Source organism: Convolutriloba macropyga, chromosome 10 (assembly GCF_964194025.1).
Source record: "Convolutriloba macropyga chromosome 10, txConMacr16.3, whole genome shotgun sequence".
NCBI classification, from domain to species: domain Eukaryota; kingdom Metazoa; phylum Xenacoelomorpha; order Acoela; family Convolutidae; genus Convolutriloba; species Convolutriloba macropyga.
The window spans coordinates 45,934,764-45,954,725 of NC_134477.1; the positions used below are offsets into that span (position 1 = coordinate 45,934,764).

The 19,962-nt window shown below is 36.5% G+C and overlaps 2 protein-coding genes across 3 annotated transcripts in view; both read right to left on the reverse strand.

The window, feature by feature from the left end:
- The window catches only part of LOC142348160 (uncharacterized), a 586,343-nt gene that overhangs the window by 565,352 nt on the left and 1,029 nt on the right, over positions 1–19,962 (reverse strand). The window lies entirely within an intron of this gene.
- Positions 868–17,766, reverse strand: LOC142348162 (STE20-related kinase adapter protein alpha-like). Of its 2 annotated transcripts, XM_075399392.1 has the most exons (6): positions 17,556–17,766; positions 13,345–14,635; positions 12,691–12,871; positions 8,274–9,186; positions 2,526–2,688; positions 868–1,500 (listed from the first exon to the last, which is right to left on the reverse strand). In XM_075399392.1, the coding sequence occupies exons 2-6, from the start codon at positions 13,376–13,378 to the stop codon at positions 1,247–1,249; spliced, it is 1,545 nt and encodes a 514-aa protein (XP_075255507.1). In that variant the 5' UTR covers positions 13,379–14,635; positions 17,556–17,766; the 3' UTR covers positions 868–1,246. The 2 variants fall into 2 exon arrangements, with proteins under 2 accessions (XP_075255507.1, XP_075255508.1); XM_075399393.1 differs by lacking the exon at positions 17,556–17,766 and having other exon boundaries at positions 13,345–14,881.

The following is a 19,962-nucleotide window of genomic DNA, read 5'->3' on the forward strand; positions in this document are numbered from 1 at the left end:
TAGGCTTGAGTTTGTCGAAAGAGTATTCGATGATCACATTCTTCTGCGCATGGTAGATAGGGTAAGCAAACGTTCTTGTTGCCAAACAAGAAGTGATTGGGGGTCAATGCTTCTAAGTCATTATCGTCTGAACTGACTGGAGTCAACGGTCTTGCGTTTCAATTTGGCTGCCGAGTTAGTAAGCTCAGCCACCACAATGATAGAGGATGAAATAACGGGGGTGAAACGAAAGGGGGTTCAAATAATAAGTTATTGAAAACAGAACTTCTAAATTCCATATAATACAGCTGACAACTTAGCTAGAAAAACCAGCTTAACCAAACATACCCGACTAACGCTGGAAAAATTGCTCTCGAACAACTAGTGCGCGCAAAAGTCAGTCAAGAGGGCAAAATTCATTCGAAAAGTCAAATTGTCATTCAAGAAACTTTCTCGAACAACGGGTCGTAGATTAATTTTCTGGTAGTTAATTGAATTCAGCTGCTTACTATTGTAAGCCGAAGAGCAGTTATTTTGATTAGAAAAGACACATGGCTGCAATAATTGCTTAAAATAAATTCGTGAGCAATGCACTATTTAAACCTCTACACTACAGCGGCGAGGTTACACTATACCGGTCTTAGTGTCTGTGTGCTTTCGAAATGATTTGTTAACTTCAAAAATCATGCAACCTCTTCACAGCAAATGCTGAAGAAATTCATCTTCACTTTAGATCAGGTAAAAGGAATCGAGAATTATTAAATTTCGCGATGGACGGTTAAGCGATGGACTGTAATACCAAAAAAAATTTCCCGACGGTGCTTATCATATTTTTATCGCAAAACATTTGCGCTTCAAACTTAAAAAAAGCTAGGCTTGAAAATACAACCAATTCTATATCTAAATTAATGAAATAACATCACACTCAATAACCATGCTACCATCTCAGTTTCAAAATAGTTAAGAATTATTAACTCTCGGGGTTATCAAGTAGCAAGTATTGATGCACATTTCAAGACACCATTCTAATAACAACGTTTAATTGTTTCGTCGAGTTTTAATTCTAATGGTTTGATATGATACTCAATAACCATGCGACTATCGCAGTTTTGAAATAATTAAGGTTACTAGCTCTCGAGGTTATCAAGTTGTGAAGGAACAATTATTAACTAACATAGCAAGACACAATTTCAATAATCTCAGTGTAAGATTATTGGTTCTAATTACAAATTGTTTATTTTCATTAGCGAGCAGAAAACTTTAATTTTCAAAAGTTCCAAAAATTAGTTTGCAGCAGAACCGAATGTGTATTAGAATCAACGACATTCGGCGTTAGACAGTCTTGAATGTGAGAACTGAGTTGGGATTCGTTCTCCTCTTCTATAGTTTCGAAAGCACCCAAATTGGCGATTCCGCCTGTGGTTGTCACAACTGACTTCTCGCGTTGTTGCGATGCTGTTTCTTGTAGTTTGCTGTCTTCGAGGGGGAGGTCAATCAGCGGCAGTTCGCTCTCAAGCTCACCTGAATTAAACAAAGGATGCAAATCATATTTTAAAAAACGAAGAAATTTAGAAACTACAAGAGTCAGCTGTAAATGAAGTCCTATAGAAAAGCTGAGGCCGAGCGGAATTTCCAATAAATAACTATAGCTTTTTTTTCTCCGAGAACATTTATTATTACTCTCTTAAACTTATTTAAATCTTGATTGCAAATTTAGAGAGTTTCACTGGGGCAGGATTTGCGGGTACTAGTACCCCGTTACCTGTCCTCTTTGGTTGCGGTAAAGAAATATTTTGTCTATTATTAGATGTTAGATTTGCATTACCTGATCAAAGAAATGAATTCTTTTTTTCTTTCTGTATTTCTGTATCCAAGCCACTGTGAGACATGAACAAAACCATACCCCAATAGTGATAGTCATTGACGTAGAGTTTTTAAACTAGTACTTCTGACTCGTGAATAAACTAGTATTTCTTGACTATCGAAAGCTTTTGATTATATATTGCTATTATCTTTTTATTATTGTGAATGTGAAATGCAGACAGTGCGTCATTAGTTGAGACTTAGAGAATGTCATTATTTAATTTTAAAACCGTTCACAAATACCGAACATTTTTGTCGCTTTGTTTAAGATAAGAATCTGCAGATCTTTTAAAGATACTGAGGCCTTTGAAAATCCCACCGGAAATTTTATGTCTCAGAGTTTTTTTTATACTGAGACAACTAATCCAGTCACATACATCTTAGTAGAATAGTGGACAATAACCGCAACATAGAATTACAGAAAATATACAACGCAAGAATTGGAAAGCAATAAAAGTTGGAAATCGCATGATCAATTTATACCTGTCAATTCGTACTACTTGGCTGCATGTTCATCTTTTATGTTCAAAAATTTTGGAGTATTTCCAATTATAGCCCCCATTATGGTATATTTGATTTAATTGGGAGGCGATACTTTCCATGTCCACTAAAAATGAGAGACTAGAGGACTAGAATGAGAGAAATCCCATTACAAAAATTTCAATCTGTAAAAACGGACAAACCTGTGCCCGACATTCTCCGCTGTTCGATTGGGTCAGTGAATGGACATGACTTGAGGAGCTGTTGTGCAGTTGGGCGAGTGTATGGGTTGGTTCTGCAACACACAGACACCAGCTGGTGGAAGTCAGGAGACAACAGCCTTTGTTTGAACACCAACATGTCCATCTAAATACATCAATGACATCTTTCAATTTCCTCCCATAAAAAATTTTATTCAAATTGCTGATTCAATCCTGTAAAAATAAAAAAAAAATGCGCTAGCCCTTTGCAGTGATAATTTGTTTGCATAGCCTGATGAAAGGTGAGAGTAGCCATTACAATTAATAAATACCATTATAAAGATGTTACCACGCTAATAATAGCCGATTATATTCGATGGAGTGGGGGAGGGCGTATGGGTCAACTGTTCCCAAAACAGACAAAAGATCGACAAAACGTATATAAATTTTCATTAATAAAAAATTTTTGTTTTGAATTGTTTCTCCGTCTTACATCAACTGATCATAAATTCCAAGAACTGTGTGTAAAATAAATAATGGTTATCACATTTTCTGTTTAAAACAAACAGCGTATCCCTCTTCCGCTGCAAATAGGGATAATCCGTGTACGACGCCGCTTCTGGGGCCTTAATAATTCCTCTCCAAAGCAACTTTAACTTCAAACATTAAAAAAACTGTTTTGAGCTTCCCGCTCAGCGGAACATCAAAGAACGAAACCTCAAAGGTTGCCCCTGCTCACTCATTCAAAAACTGAAACTCGGTGACAAATGTTCAAATAAACACTCTTCTCCAAACTGGTGAGCAGTTATGAGACCAAGTACAAGCTCGCTTTTTATATGATAAATATAACCTGGTGCATTTTCGTTAAGTGATTATCTCAAATGCAAAATTAGCGTCTTTAAAGGTATTCGATCGACGGGAACAAACGAATGCTTAGATCTTAAAAACAACAGCCAATAATTATGCAACACAAGACAGATAATAACGACGTACGAGGTCTTTTTGAACGAATCTTTACTTCCAACTAATTTATTTCATACTGAAATATCTCATTGACAAAATTTGAATTACGCGGAGAAAAAATGAAAGTTTAGTTGACCAAGTTGTGCCGAGCACGCACCACCAGTAAAAAAAGTGCTTTAAAAAATCCTCAGCTCAGACCATACAAAAAAACAAAGGAATACACGAAACCTAAAACAGCTAAAAAACAAACCTTTTCATTATTACTAAAAAAGTTATTCGCCCATTGATTATGCTCTCTTTATTGACATACAAAACTTTTTGCAGCTACCATAACTATTGCGTCTAACAAAACACATAAATTTTGTTTAACAGACTGCAGTCCGAAAAATATAAATAAAATTTCATCTTAGAATGAGACCCTACTGGAAAATCTGGAAAATTCGCTTACTAAGAAACTTGGCGATCTATCCACCGAAAAATAGTAAAACAGCTTATCTTCTCAACTACGGATACTCTCCTAAATAAAACAGAGACATTCAATTTGATTGATCAAAACAATTTTGTTTCTTTATAAGGCTTTCGATTCGATATCCCATAAAATCGTATTATCAAAAGCAAGAAAAAATTCAGAAAACGACTTCAGATTATTCTTTTTTCTCAGCAATAGACGTAAACGCGAGTCAGCAATACTTTCACTGATTGGAATACTACGAAAAGAAATACCTCTGGGCACAATACCCTCTCAATGTAAAAGACACTAGGTTTGTCTATATAAATTTTGCCAAATTATTCACCATGCTAATGACGCAATTAATTACACGAACACTCAAAATCAAAAAAGTGATATTGCAAAAGCCACAATGAAAATGGGGATCATGATGCTTAGAAACTACTTCCACGCAAACAAATTATCCTTGACGATTGCCAAAACTAAATACACGATTTTTGCAGGCTTAGCAAGAGAAACAAATTTAGTTCCAAGAAGATCGAATCGAAATAGGCTGAAAAGAGGTTAAGAAGTCTTTCCTGTTAAAATACTTAGGCTTTAAATTAGACCACTATCTTAATTTTCAAGAAGTTAAAAACATTCCTAAAAATTGCAAAAGGTATTATCGATTCTATCAGCAATACCACCTCGCTCAAGACTCTTGCTATAGGAATGTTAAGATTTTTCTCCTATTCATTTCTTTAATCTAAGCCAAAAAAATTACCGGAGCGTTAAAAAAAACAATTAAATTGTGGATTGAAAATCTGTGGCAGCAAAGGAAAATAAGAAAATAAGTGACGCCGAATAGCTTCAATCAAAAAATAAAACAACCCAGATTCGAATGGTATAAATGCGTTAAATATTTTTTGCAAATAACCGACTAATATCGGCCGAATTGCTCTAAAAAACTGGCGAGCGACGGGCTTCGGTAGTAGCCAACTGGGGCTTAGGGATTCATCAAGTGTGTATGAGCCGAGTGATGGGGGTCAAGTGATGGGGGTAGGGTTGTAGGACAGCTGGACGAGAGGGGGTTGGTTCAAATTGCCGGGTTGGAGCAGGGTGGAGGGGGGTTTGGTGGGCGTGTGTCGGGTTGGGTTTCGACTGAGGGGGTGACAGTGGGGGGTCAAACACTCTTCACACTTCAAAATGATCTCCTTAAAACAGTTTCGATGAACCACATACTTAGAGACTAGTAAGATATAAGGCTCTAAGAGAGCAATTCGGCCACTTAATAACCTCCGACGCTATCTTTTTATCCCGTTTTTGTGGATGAAAAGTCAAATGGATCAAACGGGACGAAAAATCGGTCGAGCAAAAATTTGCATAAAAGACCGAAGGACTAATATAATTGTTACACAATTCATTTGAGAGCAATTAAAAACATAAAGAAATCCTTCTTTCAAAACACTTTGTCTTTCAAGAACCTGCTTTCAAAAATCTTCCCCGGTATCAATCAAGATTAAAAACACGTCAAAACACATAACGTGATCCAAAAATGCATGCCGAAACACAGGCATTCGAATTTCATTTTTTTTAACAGAAAGTATTCCATAGTGGAATAATTTACCTATCTATTTGAAGTCAGAAATGCTCCATCACTCTTGAAAACTCTCGTATTTGTTTTTTTTCAAAAAATTTAGAAGATTTTTTCATTATTAAAAATCCTTTTCCGAACAAGATGGGCTCGAGCTGGGAGCACTTCCGTATTGGACGTCAGTTCTAATACTCCTACATATGAAATTTTTCTTATTTAACATTGACTTATTCTACACTAAGTACATTTGTTTGGAAGCCCGTCTTGTCTGCACATAACTGGTCTGAATGTAAAAATGAGAGAGTATTCTCTCTCTCATTTCAGAAAGGCTACTGCCCAGTGAAACTAAAACTGATACTAACTATGCGACCTCAAACCAAAATGATAACCGACTTTCGTCGGGCGAATTGCTCTCAAACGACCGCCGAGCGGTTGGCTTCGTCAGTAGCTAGGCACGGTTTAGTGAGGCTAGCTTTAGATTAATTGAAGAGGTGTAAGGTGAGCGCAGTGGGCGTGCACCTCAGCGGGGGTGCAAAAGTGGATTGGGGGAACTCATGTGGTGGAGATAGGTGGGCGGGGGCGTGAGATCAATTTCAAAGAACCGCCCTTCACACCATAAGTATAAATGTCCAAAACAGTTTCTGTTAATCACACACTTGAAGACTAGTGGGCTGAACAGCTCTATGAGAACTCTATGCCAACTGGGCGCTACCTCTTTATCCCGTTTCTGAAGACGAAAGTCAATTGGGTCAGGCGAAAAATCGGCCAGGCGAAAAATTGCAAAAAAAAACACAAATAGCACTAATTTATTTGCGACAAATTGCTTTTGAGAGCAATTAACAATGATTCCCTAAAAAGTGCCTGTTAAGTCTTATGATAAAAAAAACATTTCTACTGTAACTCATTGTTAATGAGGATCAGAGATGATGACATTACGCCACATAACAGCAGCTGAAGTGCGGCATCAACAAATAGAGAGAGAGACAGAGTGAGAGAGAAAGAGATAAAAGGTGAACGAGAAAGAGAAGGAAAGAAACCCTGTACAACAGAGAGAGAAAAAGAGATAGGAATATTTTTCAGGATCGAAAGTTCTGTCAAGTAATCCATCTCCAAGACTTCAAAAATTCGTTGGCCAGTAATGGTCGTTAAACTCAGAAAAGGATAAAAATATTGAAAAATTTTGGAAACAATTGCAAATTTTAACAAAATCTTGCTAAAATTCAAGATATTAATATCTCAAGAATTATTTCATTGTCTCAAGAGACTTTCTAGTATCGCTGTTTCAAGCCTGAAATACTTTTAGTTCCTCATAAAAATCCATACACTTGGACCATAAAAACTTTACGGAAATTTGAAAAAAAATTTGAAATGACTAAAACTGGAGTCATAAAAAAAATTGATCACAATTCCTTTTACTCTAGAAAAAATGCAGCAGCTTATCAAACCTTGGAGGAGGTCCCAGGGACCCTGGTTCCGGAAAAAATTCAAAAACATGAGAAAATTGCAAATATTTTTTTAAAAGTTGCTTAAATTCAAGATAATAAAATCTTGAAAAACGTTCTATTACATTTAAAAACAATGCAGTAACAAATCGTCAAACCCTATAGGAAGTTCCGTAGCTCTTGAGGCTAAAGAAACCTGAAAAACGACAAAAAATTTTAAATAACTTAAAAAAATGCTAAAACTTGTAATACTAAAAAGTTGAAAATTAATTCATGATCGACCAAAATTTTCCAGTAACTTACTATCAAAACCTAACGGAGGTTTTCTGACCCTTGAGGCTCAAAAAAACCTGAATAATGACTAAATATCAAAAAATTGAAAAAAATAGCAAAAAATGTGAAAATGCTAAAATTCGTGATGTTAAAATCTTGCAAGACATTCCATTACATCTAGAAATTATACAGTAATCTATTTTTAAACCCTAGAGGAGGTTCCTTGGCTCTTCAGGCTGAAAAACCTAAAAAAACGACAAAAATTTTCAAAAAACTTGAAAGTAAGTTTTATAAAAAAAATTGGTAAAGTGTGTGACATTAAAATGTTAAAAAACTATTCCATGGCCAAAAAAAATGTCAGTAACTGATCATCAAACCCATTAGGTGATTTTCTGTGCCGTGGGTCTGGAAAGACCTGAATCAGGAAAAATAAATGTCAAAAAATTGCACGTTTTGTAAAAAAAAATGCTAAAATTTGTGACGTTAAAATGTTGAAACTATCCATTACCACTAGAAACTATGCAGTAACCTATTACTATAACCTAGAGAAGGTTTCTTGATACCTAGGGCTAAACAGTCAGAAAATTGTGCACAATAGTATAAATTTGCGTATTTTTAGCGAGCGGTTGTTCGTCAGAAGATAGAAACGGGTGGTGCACCGAGGGCTGATGAGGGGGAGGGGGAGGGGGAGGGGGGGGGGGGGGGGTCAACAGTGGAGTGGTCTTCAACCTCTAAGAACCGCCTTTCACACCATAAGTATAAGTCTCCAAAATAGTTTGAGCTGAAAGGCTCTAAGAGCACTTAATGCCCGCTGGGCGCTACCTGTTTATCCGTTTTTGAGGACGAAAAGTCAAAAACGTCAGACGAAAAATCACATAAAAAAGAAGACCAGGAGGGCTAATATAATTGCTACAAACTTTGTTTGAGAGCAATTAATTACTTCTTGATACGCCCACTTTTCTTGATATCGCCTGAAATCTCTTGATGAGATATTTCAAATTTCTTTTGACTGCGCAATGAATAATAAAAGCTAATTATTTTTATTTTCTAACCTGGCTTGCATCAGCAGCATCGCTAGCTCCACTCAACTCTGTCGTCTCATCATCTTTGACCGTCGAGTGATCAAGTAGCCGAGGCGTGAAACCTTTTAGCTTTTCCAAAAGTACAAGTGAAGGTGGAAGTGGATTTGACAAATCCGTGAAGGGTGGAATTCCATTATTCAATTCCACCCCAAGAGCCCCCACACTGTATATATCAGCAGGATAACTGTACCCACGCGTATCCTGTGCTAAGACCTCGGGTCCCGTCCATGGGAGATAGTCAATAATATCTTTGGGTAAATCGTGCAAAATACCCTCAACTAACGAAACATTCTGAGCGTACTCAAATCCAGTCAAGTAAACGTGACCTTGAGCTGTTAATAAAACATTGCGTGAACAAACTCGAGTATGTATGATCGAATTCAGATGTAAGTAATAAATAGCCGATAAAACTGATGTTAAAATGTGTTTGATTACTTTTTCCTTGAATCCATACTCAAAGTGTTTCTCAAGAATGTGTCTACAGCTTCCCCGTTCTGCAAACGGCATAGCTATGGACAAACTATGACCATGAATTTCGGCAGAAAGAATAGGTAGAATATTCGGGTGACACAATTTGCGAATGGTGAGTACTTCATGTTTCAGTTGCTCAAGAGAAGTATCATCGATCGAGTACAAGTCGACAACTCTTCGAACCACCAAATTGTACAATGGGTAACTACTGTTTGAGAAATTGTTGCGATTATTTTTTCCACTTTTAGCAGAACTACTGTGACCACTTTTCCCAGACTTTTCTAAATTACTTCCACTGTTTGATGAAGTATTCACGTGTGAGTCTAGAATAAGAGGTCCAAATCTGCCATTGGGGAAGTAATCAGGGGTAATTTGAACTGCCATCCTACGAGAGAGAGTAGTGACCATGTAACTGAAAGACAATCACAATAAAATAGCTGAATGTTGGGGAAGCAAAACTGCGCCCTTGTTCGATACTCCGATCCGAAAGGGACAGAAACGAAAAATTAACTAAAAATCGCATATACTCTTCAATATTTTTGCGAACTAATGGCTTCCTTATAATGACAAAACACAAAAACAGAGCCAATGGTCTTTTTTAACCCTTAAGCACCTAAGTAAATCGAGAAATTTTTGAAAATTTTTCATATTGATTGACATCTTAAAAACCAATAACTTTTATTAAAAACAAGCAGAATAACATCGGATGAATTGCGCTCGAGCGACAGGCGGATCAATTTAATTTATAGGGGGCTTAGCTTAGAAAAATTTTACGGGGAAAAATGAATCCACATGGGTTCGATCCCCACTCTCCGGGATGTCAGTCTGACATCTTACCCACTTAGCTAAAATGTCTTTGCATCTGTTGCGCTAACAGTTGGTTTTATATTCGCAAAAAAACTTTATTGCAAAATGAGAGCAAACTTTATTTCAGAATGAGAGCAAATCACTCAAAAATGAAGAATTCAAGCGAGAATAAGTCAACCAAGAAGTCAATGTTTTAAAAGAAGTCAATGTTCTAAAATAAAAAAGCCAACCAAGAAGCCAATGTTCTAAAACAACAAAAAACAGAATAAAAAGTGCGTGCTAAGGGTGGGAGTCGTCGTCGTCACCTCCCAAAATTGTCCTTCACAAGATAATATTACCCCTCAAAAAATTCCTCGGCTTAAGTGTCAAGCTGTGTACTCAGAGCTTAATAACGCTGTAATATATCTGCGCAAGGACAAGACCTCGAGCTGCAAGTTTAAACAGTTTTTGAGTAAAAAAGCCACATCTTATCCATTTGAACCCCCCCGTTACATATCAACAGATCACGTAACGCTACATAGTAAATTATTAAATAATAAAATGCCACGCACGTCCTGGGGTGCAAATACTAACTACCCACAAATCTGGGGGTGCCCCCAAACGGAAAAGATTCGAAAAGTCAGATTTTTCACACGGAAAATTGATCAAATGAAAAATTACTCCAACTTGGTACGAGAGAAAATTAAAGTAAAATATTGGTGTAGTTTTTGTAGATATGCAAAAAATAAAAGTTCTATCTTTTCGAGGCGCAACTATATTTTTTTTAGGATTAAGCGCTTAGAGAGGTGGCAAAAAAATCTATTGAAAACAACGATAAAGAACTCAACACCTTTTACGGGGTTCTTGATTTGGCTTTGAATGAGAAGAGTTGTTGGGAACAAATCTTGTTTTGGGATGGAAACTGCAAAAAACTATCAATGATGTCTGCTTTATGAAACGTGTCAAATTAATTTCAAATACCAGCAATTTTTTCAAAGCTATTAAACAGAATTCAAAAGTCAAACTTTCAGATACAGCCGGCAGTTTTCTGAAACAACTGTGAAGTAAATTGCGGGCCGTAGAAAATAGATCCAGGCAAAAACAACAGTCGATGGAGTTACATAGTAAATTATTAAGTAATAAAATGTCAGGCTCGTCCTGGGATGCAAATTTTTTTGGGCGTGCGCTCAAACGTAAAAGGTCCCAGAATTCAGAGCTTTCATATGGAAAAGTGATCAAACAAAAAATCGCGGAAACCTTAAAAATTGCTACTACTTTGAACGAGAGAAAATTAAAGCAAAATATTTGAGTAAGTTTCGTAGATATGCAAAAAATAAATTCTTAAAATCTTTTCGAGGCGTAACTATATTTTTTCAAGATTAAGCGATTAGAGAAGTTCTTGCTAGGAACTCAACTTTTGCGGGGTTCTTGATGTGGCTTTGAATGAGAAGAGTTATTGGGAATACATCTTTTGTGATGGAAACTTCGAAAAAACTACCAAAGATGTCTGCTCTATGAAACGTGTCCAATTAATTTCAAATACCAGCAATTTTTTCAAAGCTATTAAACAGAATTCAAAAGTCAAACTTCCAACTACAGCCGGCAGTTTTCTGAAACAGCTGTGAAATAAATTGCGGGCCGTAGAAAACAGATGCAGACAAAAACAACAGTTGATGGAGCCAACGCCGTGATCTACGGAATCTATTCAAAGCAGTAAAAACTTTTTCAATATAAATAGTGTTTATCACGTTTTAGTCACGATGCTTATTAGTAATTTCATTGTATAGGAGTCACCTAGTCAATTACACTAACAAAACTCACCACCCAATTTAGTTAAGCCTCACTTCGGATTAAGGTAACAAACATAGCCGGCAGGCAAACTGCCGGAAAAAAGCCGCCTTGAAGCACATCGGGATTGAAATAGAAAAAAGAAACAGGGATAGAAATTGACCGAATTTTCTCCTAAGTTTCAAAAAAATGGTCTCATTCGGCGTGCACTTTCAGTTATATTCCAGAACTAAAAAACCATTTGACTTCTAAATTGAAAGCTATTAAGCTTAATACTAATGTCAGCAAGCAATCGCTCTAATGGAATTTGATACCCTAACGCATTATGACTCAATGACAGGGCTGTATTGGTTTATCCCTTTTCTTTTGCTGTTTTGACATTGACAGTTTCACTACATTGTGTCATTCAATGCGTGAAAGAATTTAAAATCCACTCAGTTGAAACACAGAGGTAAATCACGAGTCCAACTTGAAAACCGCGACTTATGTAAAACGAAAAACGCGATCAAAAGGTAAGGTAAATTGTAAAAAGAGCGCCTAAATGATAACAGTTGATAGGCCGACGACGGCTATTAAAAGCAATACTCTCGGAATAACAAAAGGAGAGCGGCATGAAAAAATGAACCCAACTGCTTTGCTAAGGTTTGTGGCATGAAGAAATGAAAACACAAAAAATGTGTCAACAGAAAAACAGCAGGACAGGAACTAAACTACAACTAAACAAAAATAGAAAAATTTCATGCCATATTTACTTTTCTCGCTACTTGTTATTTCGGGGTGACTAAAAATCACCATGTCCTTTAAAAACCATCAAAACTTGCGTGAATGACAAATGAATATTACCAGATGGTTGTTAATCGCCATCGAGATGTTTTCAAGCTCCAAGTCGAAGCCAAAACGTTGAATAAATTCGAGAGAGCGGTAACAACCGTGTTAATGGTTTTATCAATTAGTATTGCAATTACAACAGTTGCATAAGTTAAGCCATTGTTAAGTGATTACTCTTTTCTGCCATTCTTCATATAGCAACAGTGACGGGAAAAGCGTTGGAAATTCACCAGCACCTCTGGCTTTCGTGGTATACTCGGCGCTAACGAGTTATTACACCGATAAGTTACGCAACTTTTGTTATCGGAACGTGAGTTGATTAAAGAATGCTAAAAGTCTTAGGGTGTGCAAACTATCATCAGGCATACTTTTTTCTGCTACATTCACAAATTATTGTTCACACGAGAAAACAGTTTTCATCAATTTTTATAAAGATTCGCCAAACTTCTCAGACCTGAATGCTCTTCTCAGAATCGATAATAAATATGTGAGGAGCTGTAACAAAAATATTAACGTATGGTTATGATGTCCACAGAAGTTCCCAGTGACAAACTGAGGCCTCAATTCTTTCACTAGTTTCCTAATCTCCTTCCCAAGTTGGCTCCTGTTGCTGCTACGACTGCTACTGCCACTGGCATTGCTCCTAGTACCACTGCTACTCGGCTCATCAATGTCAGGCACTCCAACAATTGAAACTATCAGGTCGCATTCCAGAGGTCAAAGGTTAACCGTTTTCTCTCTTTTCAACATTCTCTCAACGTGTACTTGTTGCAATTGAATTCAAGTTAGTTTCAATGGAACTCGATTGATCTCATCCGTGAACACAAATTTCACTTATTTACAATCCAACGTCCAAAAAATAGTTGAAAGGTATGGAACCGTATCATGTTCATTTTAGCCAAAACAATCAGACAATACTTAAGAGCGTTGGGATTCTGAATTCAGACACATAATTAAATGAAGAAATATGTACCTGCCAGAAAGCATCTGGCCAACTCGTTACTGCGTAAAAATGTATGATAAAATGTACGACCCTGGGCTTTCAGGAGTTAGGTGCTTACTAACCAGGGAAGGGAGGGAGGTAGGCGTAACAAAATAGATACAAAAAAAACAATGAACAATGCACTCGGCAAATAAATTGCCCGTTTTTGAGAAAGAAAACGATAACCTTTCTTGTGGGTCTTTTTGCTGCTGGACCGCATTACTCACAAAACAGACACGTTGTATAAACAGGTCTTTCGAATCTAATGCAATAAATTTTACCAGACACAATTCTGCTGATCGAACTAATAAGTAGCTACAATAATATAGATGTCAATTCTTAGTCAACTAAATTCAACATAAAGCTGCTTTCTCAATGTACCTAATGATCTGTGTATTTGTCTCTGATGATTTCTAAAGTCAAATGAGCTTTAATCGTTTCATTAGTCGCACTATTGACGCCCGTCAAACAATGAGACTGTCACAAAATAAAAGCTGATGAAGCAGAATAATTTGAGGAATAAGCTACTGTTAAAACAAAGCTCATACAGGACAAACGTAACACAGTACTGTACACGGCACCTTTTTGCGTTCTGTTTCGGGCACTTGATCAAAAACTCTAGTAGGTATTATTATGTTTTAGCCCTATTTATCGGTGGGTAGGGAGGGGGCTATATCGCTTGTGGTATGATGCAGTATGATGTGAATTGCCTGCGGTGAGATGTAGAATGGTGTTAATATGCCTGGCAAGTGATGCTAAATCAGGGCTGAAACAGGTTAAAAAAGTATGTTTTTTTAGTGAGAATAGTTTTACAATAGTGTTACTTAGGCTGCAATAATAATTAATAGATGCATTAATAAATGCAGCAATAATAGTTATGGACAGATCAATATCAGGTTAAAACCAGCAGTTTAACTTTGCTCTGCTCAGGGTATATTTTGACATGAACAGAGAATGTAAGTGTAAAAACGTCTGAATAATTTCTGGATTCACACTGGTTCAGTATTGAAATACTCTGGGTGGTCAGCCCGGGTACGTCCTGATAAAACTAAGCAACAGTTACATGCAGAAATATATTTACAATCAATATCAGATAAACATTGCCAGCACTAAAGTTTTTGTAATGCCCCGCAAATTAAATCGATGCGAATTTTACAAAAATTACAAATAATCGTAGTCAATAATCAAATATCAAGGCCGTACATACAATTTATACAAAGCCCAAACCCCGCTCACGTGATTGAAACAGCCAATTTAATAGCCAGAATAGGGATAGAATCAAAGCAGGATATCACTTGTTGTCGCATATTCTCTGTACCAGATGTGAATTTAGGATATTGAGGTCGAATACCGCCACGTCAACACTTGGATGTTCTCTCAAGTCCAACAAGAACATTCCGGTAATTGCATTCAAAGAGAGGCTTGCTTATGTTTGTTTCGGGTGCTGTTTTCTCAGGGATCAAGGTGTAATCGATGTCTGAAACAGTGAGTTCGATACTCGTCCAAAAAGAACTCAGGCGCAGTTGCGTTGAAGTGGGGTCTATGAAATTTGACTAGCAACTTGAAACTTGGTTGAAGAATAATGCTTTTCGAATATGTAGATATCTAATGATATACTGGTAATGATTCTCTCATACACAATTTTTTCTCAATTCATGGAAACAAGTTTGTTATACATACCCGGCAGATTGCAGGGTATGTATAACAGCCCTTGATCCACAAACCCGATTGTGACAGAAAAAAAAGAACACTGATTTTTGCTTAAAACGTTTTTAAAGTGCGAAATCTTTCATTTCATTTGGTAGTTAAACATACTACTGTTACTTAGTGAGAGGATACAGGGGCTAGTATCAATAACGATAAGCATTAGAGATGATAACTAAGACTTACAAACTTCAAGTGGAGGGCATCTAAAATTGGACTTTCTGGGCTCTAAATGATTCCTCAATAGCCTTATCCCGATATCGGTGGGATTTTTCTTTCATATAACATACGAGAAACATTCTCATTTCTCCTAAATTCAAATGAATGCCCAAAGATGGCCCAAACATAAAAGCGTCCACCAAACCAAAATCCGTTTTGGAACTCTCTCGTCCATGCTTGAGGATTATAAAAATTGGGCTTTATGTGTTTATCCCGTTTCAAGCTAAATGTAAAAAAGCTAAATCAAGCTAAATGTAAAAAGCGGCAAAACGAGGTAAAGAGAGACAAATTTTTATTCGACAAAGTAAAAACATAGAAGGACAAGTCCTGCCACAATTCAAAGTAATTTCATTGACTAAATAAAAGACTAGACCAAGAATGGACAGCAAATGGGTTGGAAAAAACACCTAATAATCCTATCAAAAAATAAAAAAAAAAACAGCAAAAATCCAAGTCAAACTGTCACATGTGAACAAAAAATCAATTGAGAAAGCAATTTTTTGTTCAAACACCATTTTCTCACTCTAATTTACAATTGGAGTGAAAAAAAATCACGCCTCAAAACCACTTGCGTTTTCGCTCCACTTCCTGTTTCCGCGTGACCAAAATAACTCCTCGAATCTGACTAAAAAAAATCATGAAAAAGTGTGGACAGATCAGATCTTTAAAAAACATAGCCGATAAAAATTCCGGAAAGACTCGAGGCACCAAATAAACAAACAAAACATTTCTTCAAAAACTCCGAGACCAAAAATTGCTCAAGCAATAATAGGAAAGCCACAACAGGCTCACAAGCTCATCTAATGAACATCTCACAATCTCAACAGCTCACAATCTCATGAAAAAAAACTTTCCAGAGAACCAAAAACTTTCGAAAGAAACAAAGTTTTGGAACCTAATGAAATAAATTTCAAAAGGACACTGAAAAAACTCGTGCGCCACACTTGAAAAATGAGGGATATCTTAATGCTCTCTTCTTTTTTACAGTCCGAATCAGATTGTTATTGGCACTACTGTTCGTTCTAGTCATGTTTTAATTAGGGAAAAGTCAATCAGAAAATCATAAGACTTCTCACAATTCATTACTTTTCTTCAATTTTCAATAGAAAATATAGGCATTCAATAACTCTGCCTGTTTGAGTTTATCTTGCGTAAAAAAATTGTAAAAAAATTTACGCAACTATTATCCTCAGCGTAAACATAGCATCCTTAAGCAATTAGAAAATCCATACTTAATCAATTAGAAAAAAGAATGTCACGCAACAACGAAACCCATCGGAATAAAATATTAAATGGCCAAAAAATGATACTTAACTGTTCTTGCAGAAAAGAATTGAAATAATTTCTAAGATTGAAAATTCATTTGTTAAGATTTCAAATTTGAATTTTGTTTGTTTCAAATATGGTGAAAATGAAAATCTCAAAGCAGCGCTTATTCAAACGACCGCTCTATTAAGGAGACGATGAAACTCTGGGCAACAATTTTGAAAAAAAAATGGGAACTAACCAGTTAAAACGTTAGACGTCAAGAACAATGTTTTAAAATCTCTCGTTTGTCATTTCTTGGATATTTTCCGTTTGTGCCCGCCCCAGCTCAATGGGTGCATATTATTTGCAGCCCCCAAACGCACGTGCCATAGTTTTACATAATGCTTTACCATGTAATAAAACGTGCTCTGTAATTGGGGGAGCATTGCGTACTGCGGGGGGGGGGGCACAAACGGAAAAGATCCCATTTCTTTGTGATTTTCAGCTAAAAACGTTTCTATGCAAAATCAACGCTGGAAACTAACTGACAGAAAATAGTTTTCATTGTATTACCCAAGTGTCCTTGCGAGGAAAAGTCTAAAAAAAGAACGCATCTTTTCCGTTTGTGCCCCCCAAAATTGTAATGGAAAACCTTAAATTTCCGTAGTTAACTTTCCGTAGTTATTTCTTTTACAAATACTTCCAGAAGCAAGAAAACAATTAACAGCTATTGTTTCAGTTTTATTATTTTTATGAGTTTCGTAGCTGCTCGTACATGTCTGAAAAGGGTAGGAAAAAGAACGTTTAATATTTCATTTTATGCTCTTCGCCTCAATAATAGCGCAATTCAATGTGAACCTTCCAATTATTCATATTAGTTCAAGGTGTATACTAGTTGTGCAAAACTGTTTGTCTTTAGGGCCTTTATCGGTTCTTATGATACCAAAAAACAACAGTCTTTGAAAAAAGTTAAATAGACATAGCAGCCAAAATACGCATGTTAATTTGTATCCGTTTCTCAATCAAAACTTATGGTTTTTCCAAACAAGCACGCGAATCAAATCAAATAATCTGAAAAATTCCAAACACGTACTTTCAGACTTTTATCAGAATTCTGTTTGAAATGACGCTGTTAAGACACCAAGAGGCAACGCGAATTTTTGAAGTAACCTAGATGTAAACCGAAGAGAACCTTAGAAGCCAGCAGCAGGACGTATCTAACTAACCGGCTCATTAATTCCAAATCGCATGTACTGTCCCTTGCCAGCATCTTTAAATGAATTTTTATTTAAGCCGCAAACAGACGCCTCGTTCCCTCCATCTCTTCTAGGCCGCAAACAATAAAAACTGATCGATCGTTTCAGCTCGACATATCCCAGAAAGCCAATACGCGTATCTGTAACTCAAATATGGCTCTGGATTTACAGACCTAATATCATCAAACATGTATTGACTAGGGTCGAACCGAATACAAAATAAAGAACGGTATCATCAGCGTAAAAATGATACTTTATTCCCAGTTCCTTCAGCTCATCTTCTACAGGCAGCATGTAACAGGAAAAAAGTAAAAAACCAAGAACCAACCCTTGTGGCGCAACCTAAACATCACCAGAAAGACATCCATTTATGATAACTTGTTGCGAACGATGCGAAAGATAATTCTTAATAAACAGTAACACTACCGATTGCAAAAAATCCTTTTCGCTAATATCTCAAATAAGAACTGATGATCAATAATATCAAACGCTGCTAACAAGTCTAACCCAATATACATCACGGAGTGCGACTCGTCTAGATAGCAAAGATCATTAAAAACTTTTAAGCAAAGCCGTTTCTGTTGAATGCGAGCACCGAAAATCACTCCGGTATTTGCTCATAAGATTATTGGATTCCAGATAGAACGTGATTTGCTCAAAAACAACTCTTTCAATAACTTTTGACAGGAATCTTAGATTTGTCACAGGGTGATAACTCGACAACAACTCAGGATCAAGGTTAGACTTCTTTATGAGCGGCCTCACGACTCCTTGTATGAATTGATTTGGGAAGTATCCTGTCTGGAGAATTAAATTAATTAACGCAATGAAGTAGTCCGGAGAATTTGTCAAAACAATTTTACATAACCTCGTTGGTATTACATCATTCGGTGCCGTACTGTTCGAAATTTATTGTAAAAGTAATTGCAATTTGCTCAGTGTGAAAACATGAAAACTCTCCAGGGTTGTTGTATGCGAATCAATCTATTCTAGACCATTCGTTGGCGGTAGTGAAACTAATACGGCTTCTATTTTCTTAACAAAGAAAGCATTAAAAACTTATTTGCTAGACATTTAGGCTCCCCTGGTGACTGCGGCAGGACATTATTTATTCCTAAGAGTCGCTGCAGCATAGAATACCTAACATGCTTATTTTCACTAGCGATACATTTTTCGAGGTATTCACTTTTCTTTTTGATAAACAGCTCAAAATACTCCAAAACTGTATTAAGAAACCGGCTTTTGGCTTGGGATTTACCATTCTTTCGGAAAGCTTTCTCAACTTTCTTCTCGATCTTTTCATCGTTATTAGCTCATCGCCAATAAAAGGGCACGTATGATTTTTCACATATTTAATTTTAAGAGGATGGTTCTTATCGAAATAGCTGATTTCGTTCATTAAAACACTGTTCCAAACATTTTCCGGATTATCACTGATTATTAAATACTTTCTGCAAACGCTACCACGTCTAAATTTTTCCATTTTCTGCACGAAACCTTCTTTACTGCTACATTCTCGTGCTCTTGCAGAACGTCAAAGTGCACAACTCCATGATCAGAGCTTGTAACAAAACTTAGAAGAGGTTCTGATAGTTCAACCTCCTCGGATGTAATAACCTGGTCTAAAATCCTACAACTTCTGTGAGTAGGCACGGCAACTTGCTGTGGCAAACCAAATTCATCCAAAAAAGAAATGCAATTTCTTGACGCATCATTTGATAGCAGCATAGAAATATTGATATCGTAAATTTTTGAACAACAGCACTTTCTCAATAAACGATGTTAACTCACTTATGAAGACCCGTACAATAGTATTTGGTCGACGGTATATACAAACCAAAAGATACACTGACTTGCCCCGTGTAAATTCAAGAAAAGCCAACTCCGCGTTTGTAAAAAAAACACTTGTTTGAAAAATTATCAACACGTTTCCATCATAGAACAACGCTAATCCTCCGCCACTTTTTTCTTTTCTGTTTGCACTTAAGTAATAATAGCCATTTGGGCAACACTGATGGAGATGAAACTCATCATTTACGTTATCTTTGATCCACATTATTGTCAAAATTATGAGGTTAAAATCAACAGCTTCAATAGAATTTCTTATTTGCGAGGTCTTGTTGCGAACTGATCGTGCGTTATGTAAACATACTTTTAGACCGTCATTGACAGTTTTGAAATTTGAGTCATGTATCAAAGGAGTCCAGCCATTCCCTCGATTTCTGATTAATTGTGAAAATGAAACATTTTAGGGCCAGAAATCAGCAGATTCAACTTGATCATTATCGAATTTGAACACACCGTTAAAAGACTTCAGACGAGAATCTTCCCTAGATATTTCACGGATGCACAGTAGATCAGCTCCCTTGATCTTGAA

Excerpts from the sequence above, each read along its gene's own strand:
- LOC142348162 (XM_075399392.1), bottom strand. The coding sequence starts at position 13,378 with ATGCGGTCCAGCAGCAAAAAGACCCACAAGAAAG. Across the intron at positions 9,187-12,690 it reads TGTGGACATCATAACCATAC|TTACATGGTCACTACTCTCT; the intron begins GTTAATATTTTT and ends ATTGTCTTTCAG. Across the intron at positions 1,501-2,525 it reads GCGGAGAATGTCGGGCACAG|GTGAGCTTGAGAGCGAACTG; the intron begins GTTTGTCCGTTT and ends TGTTTAATTCAG.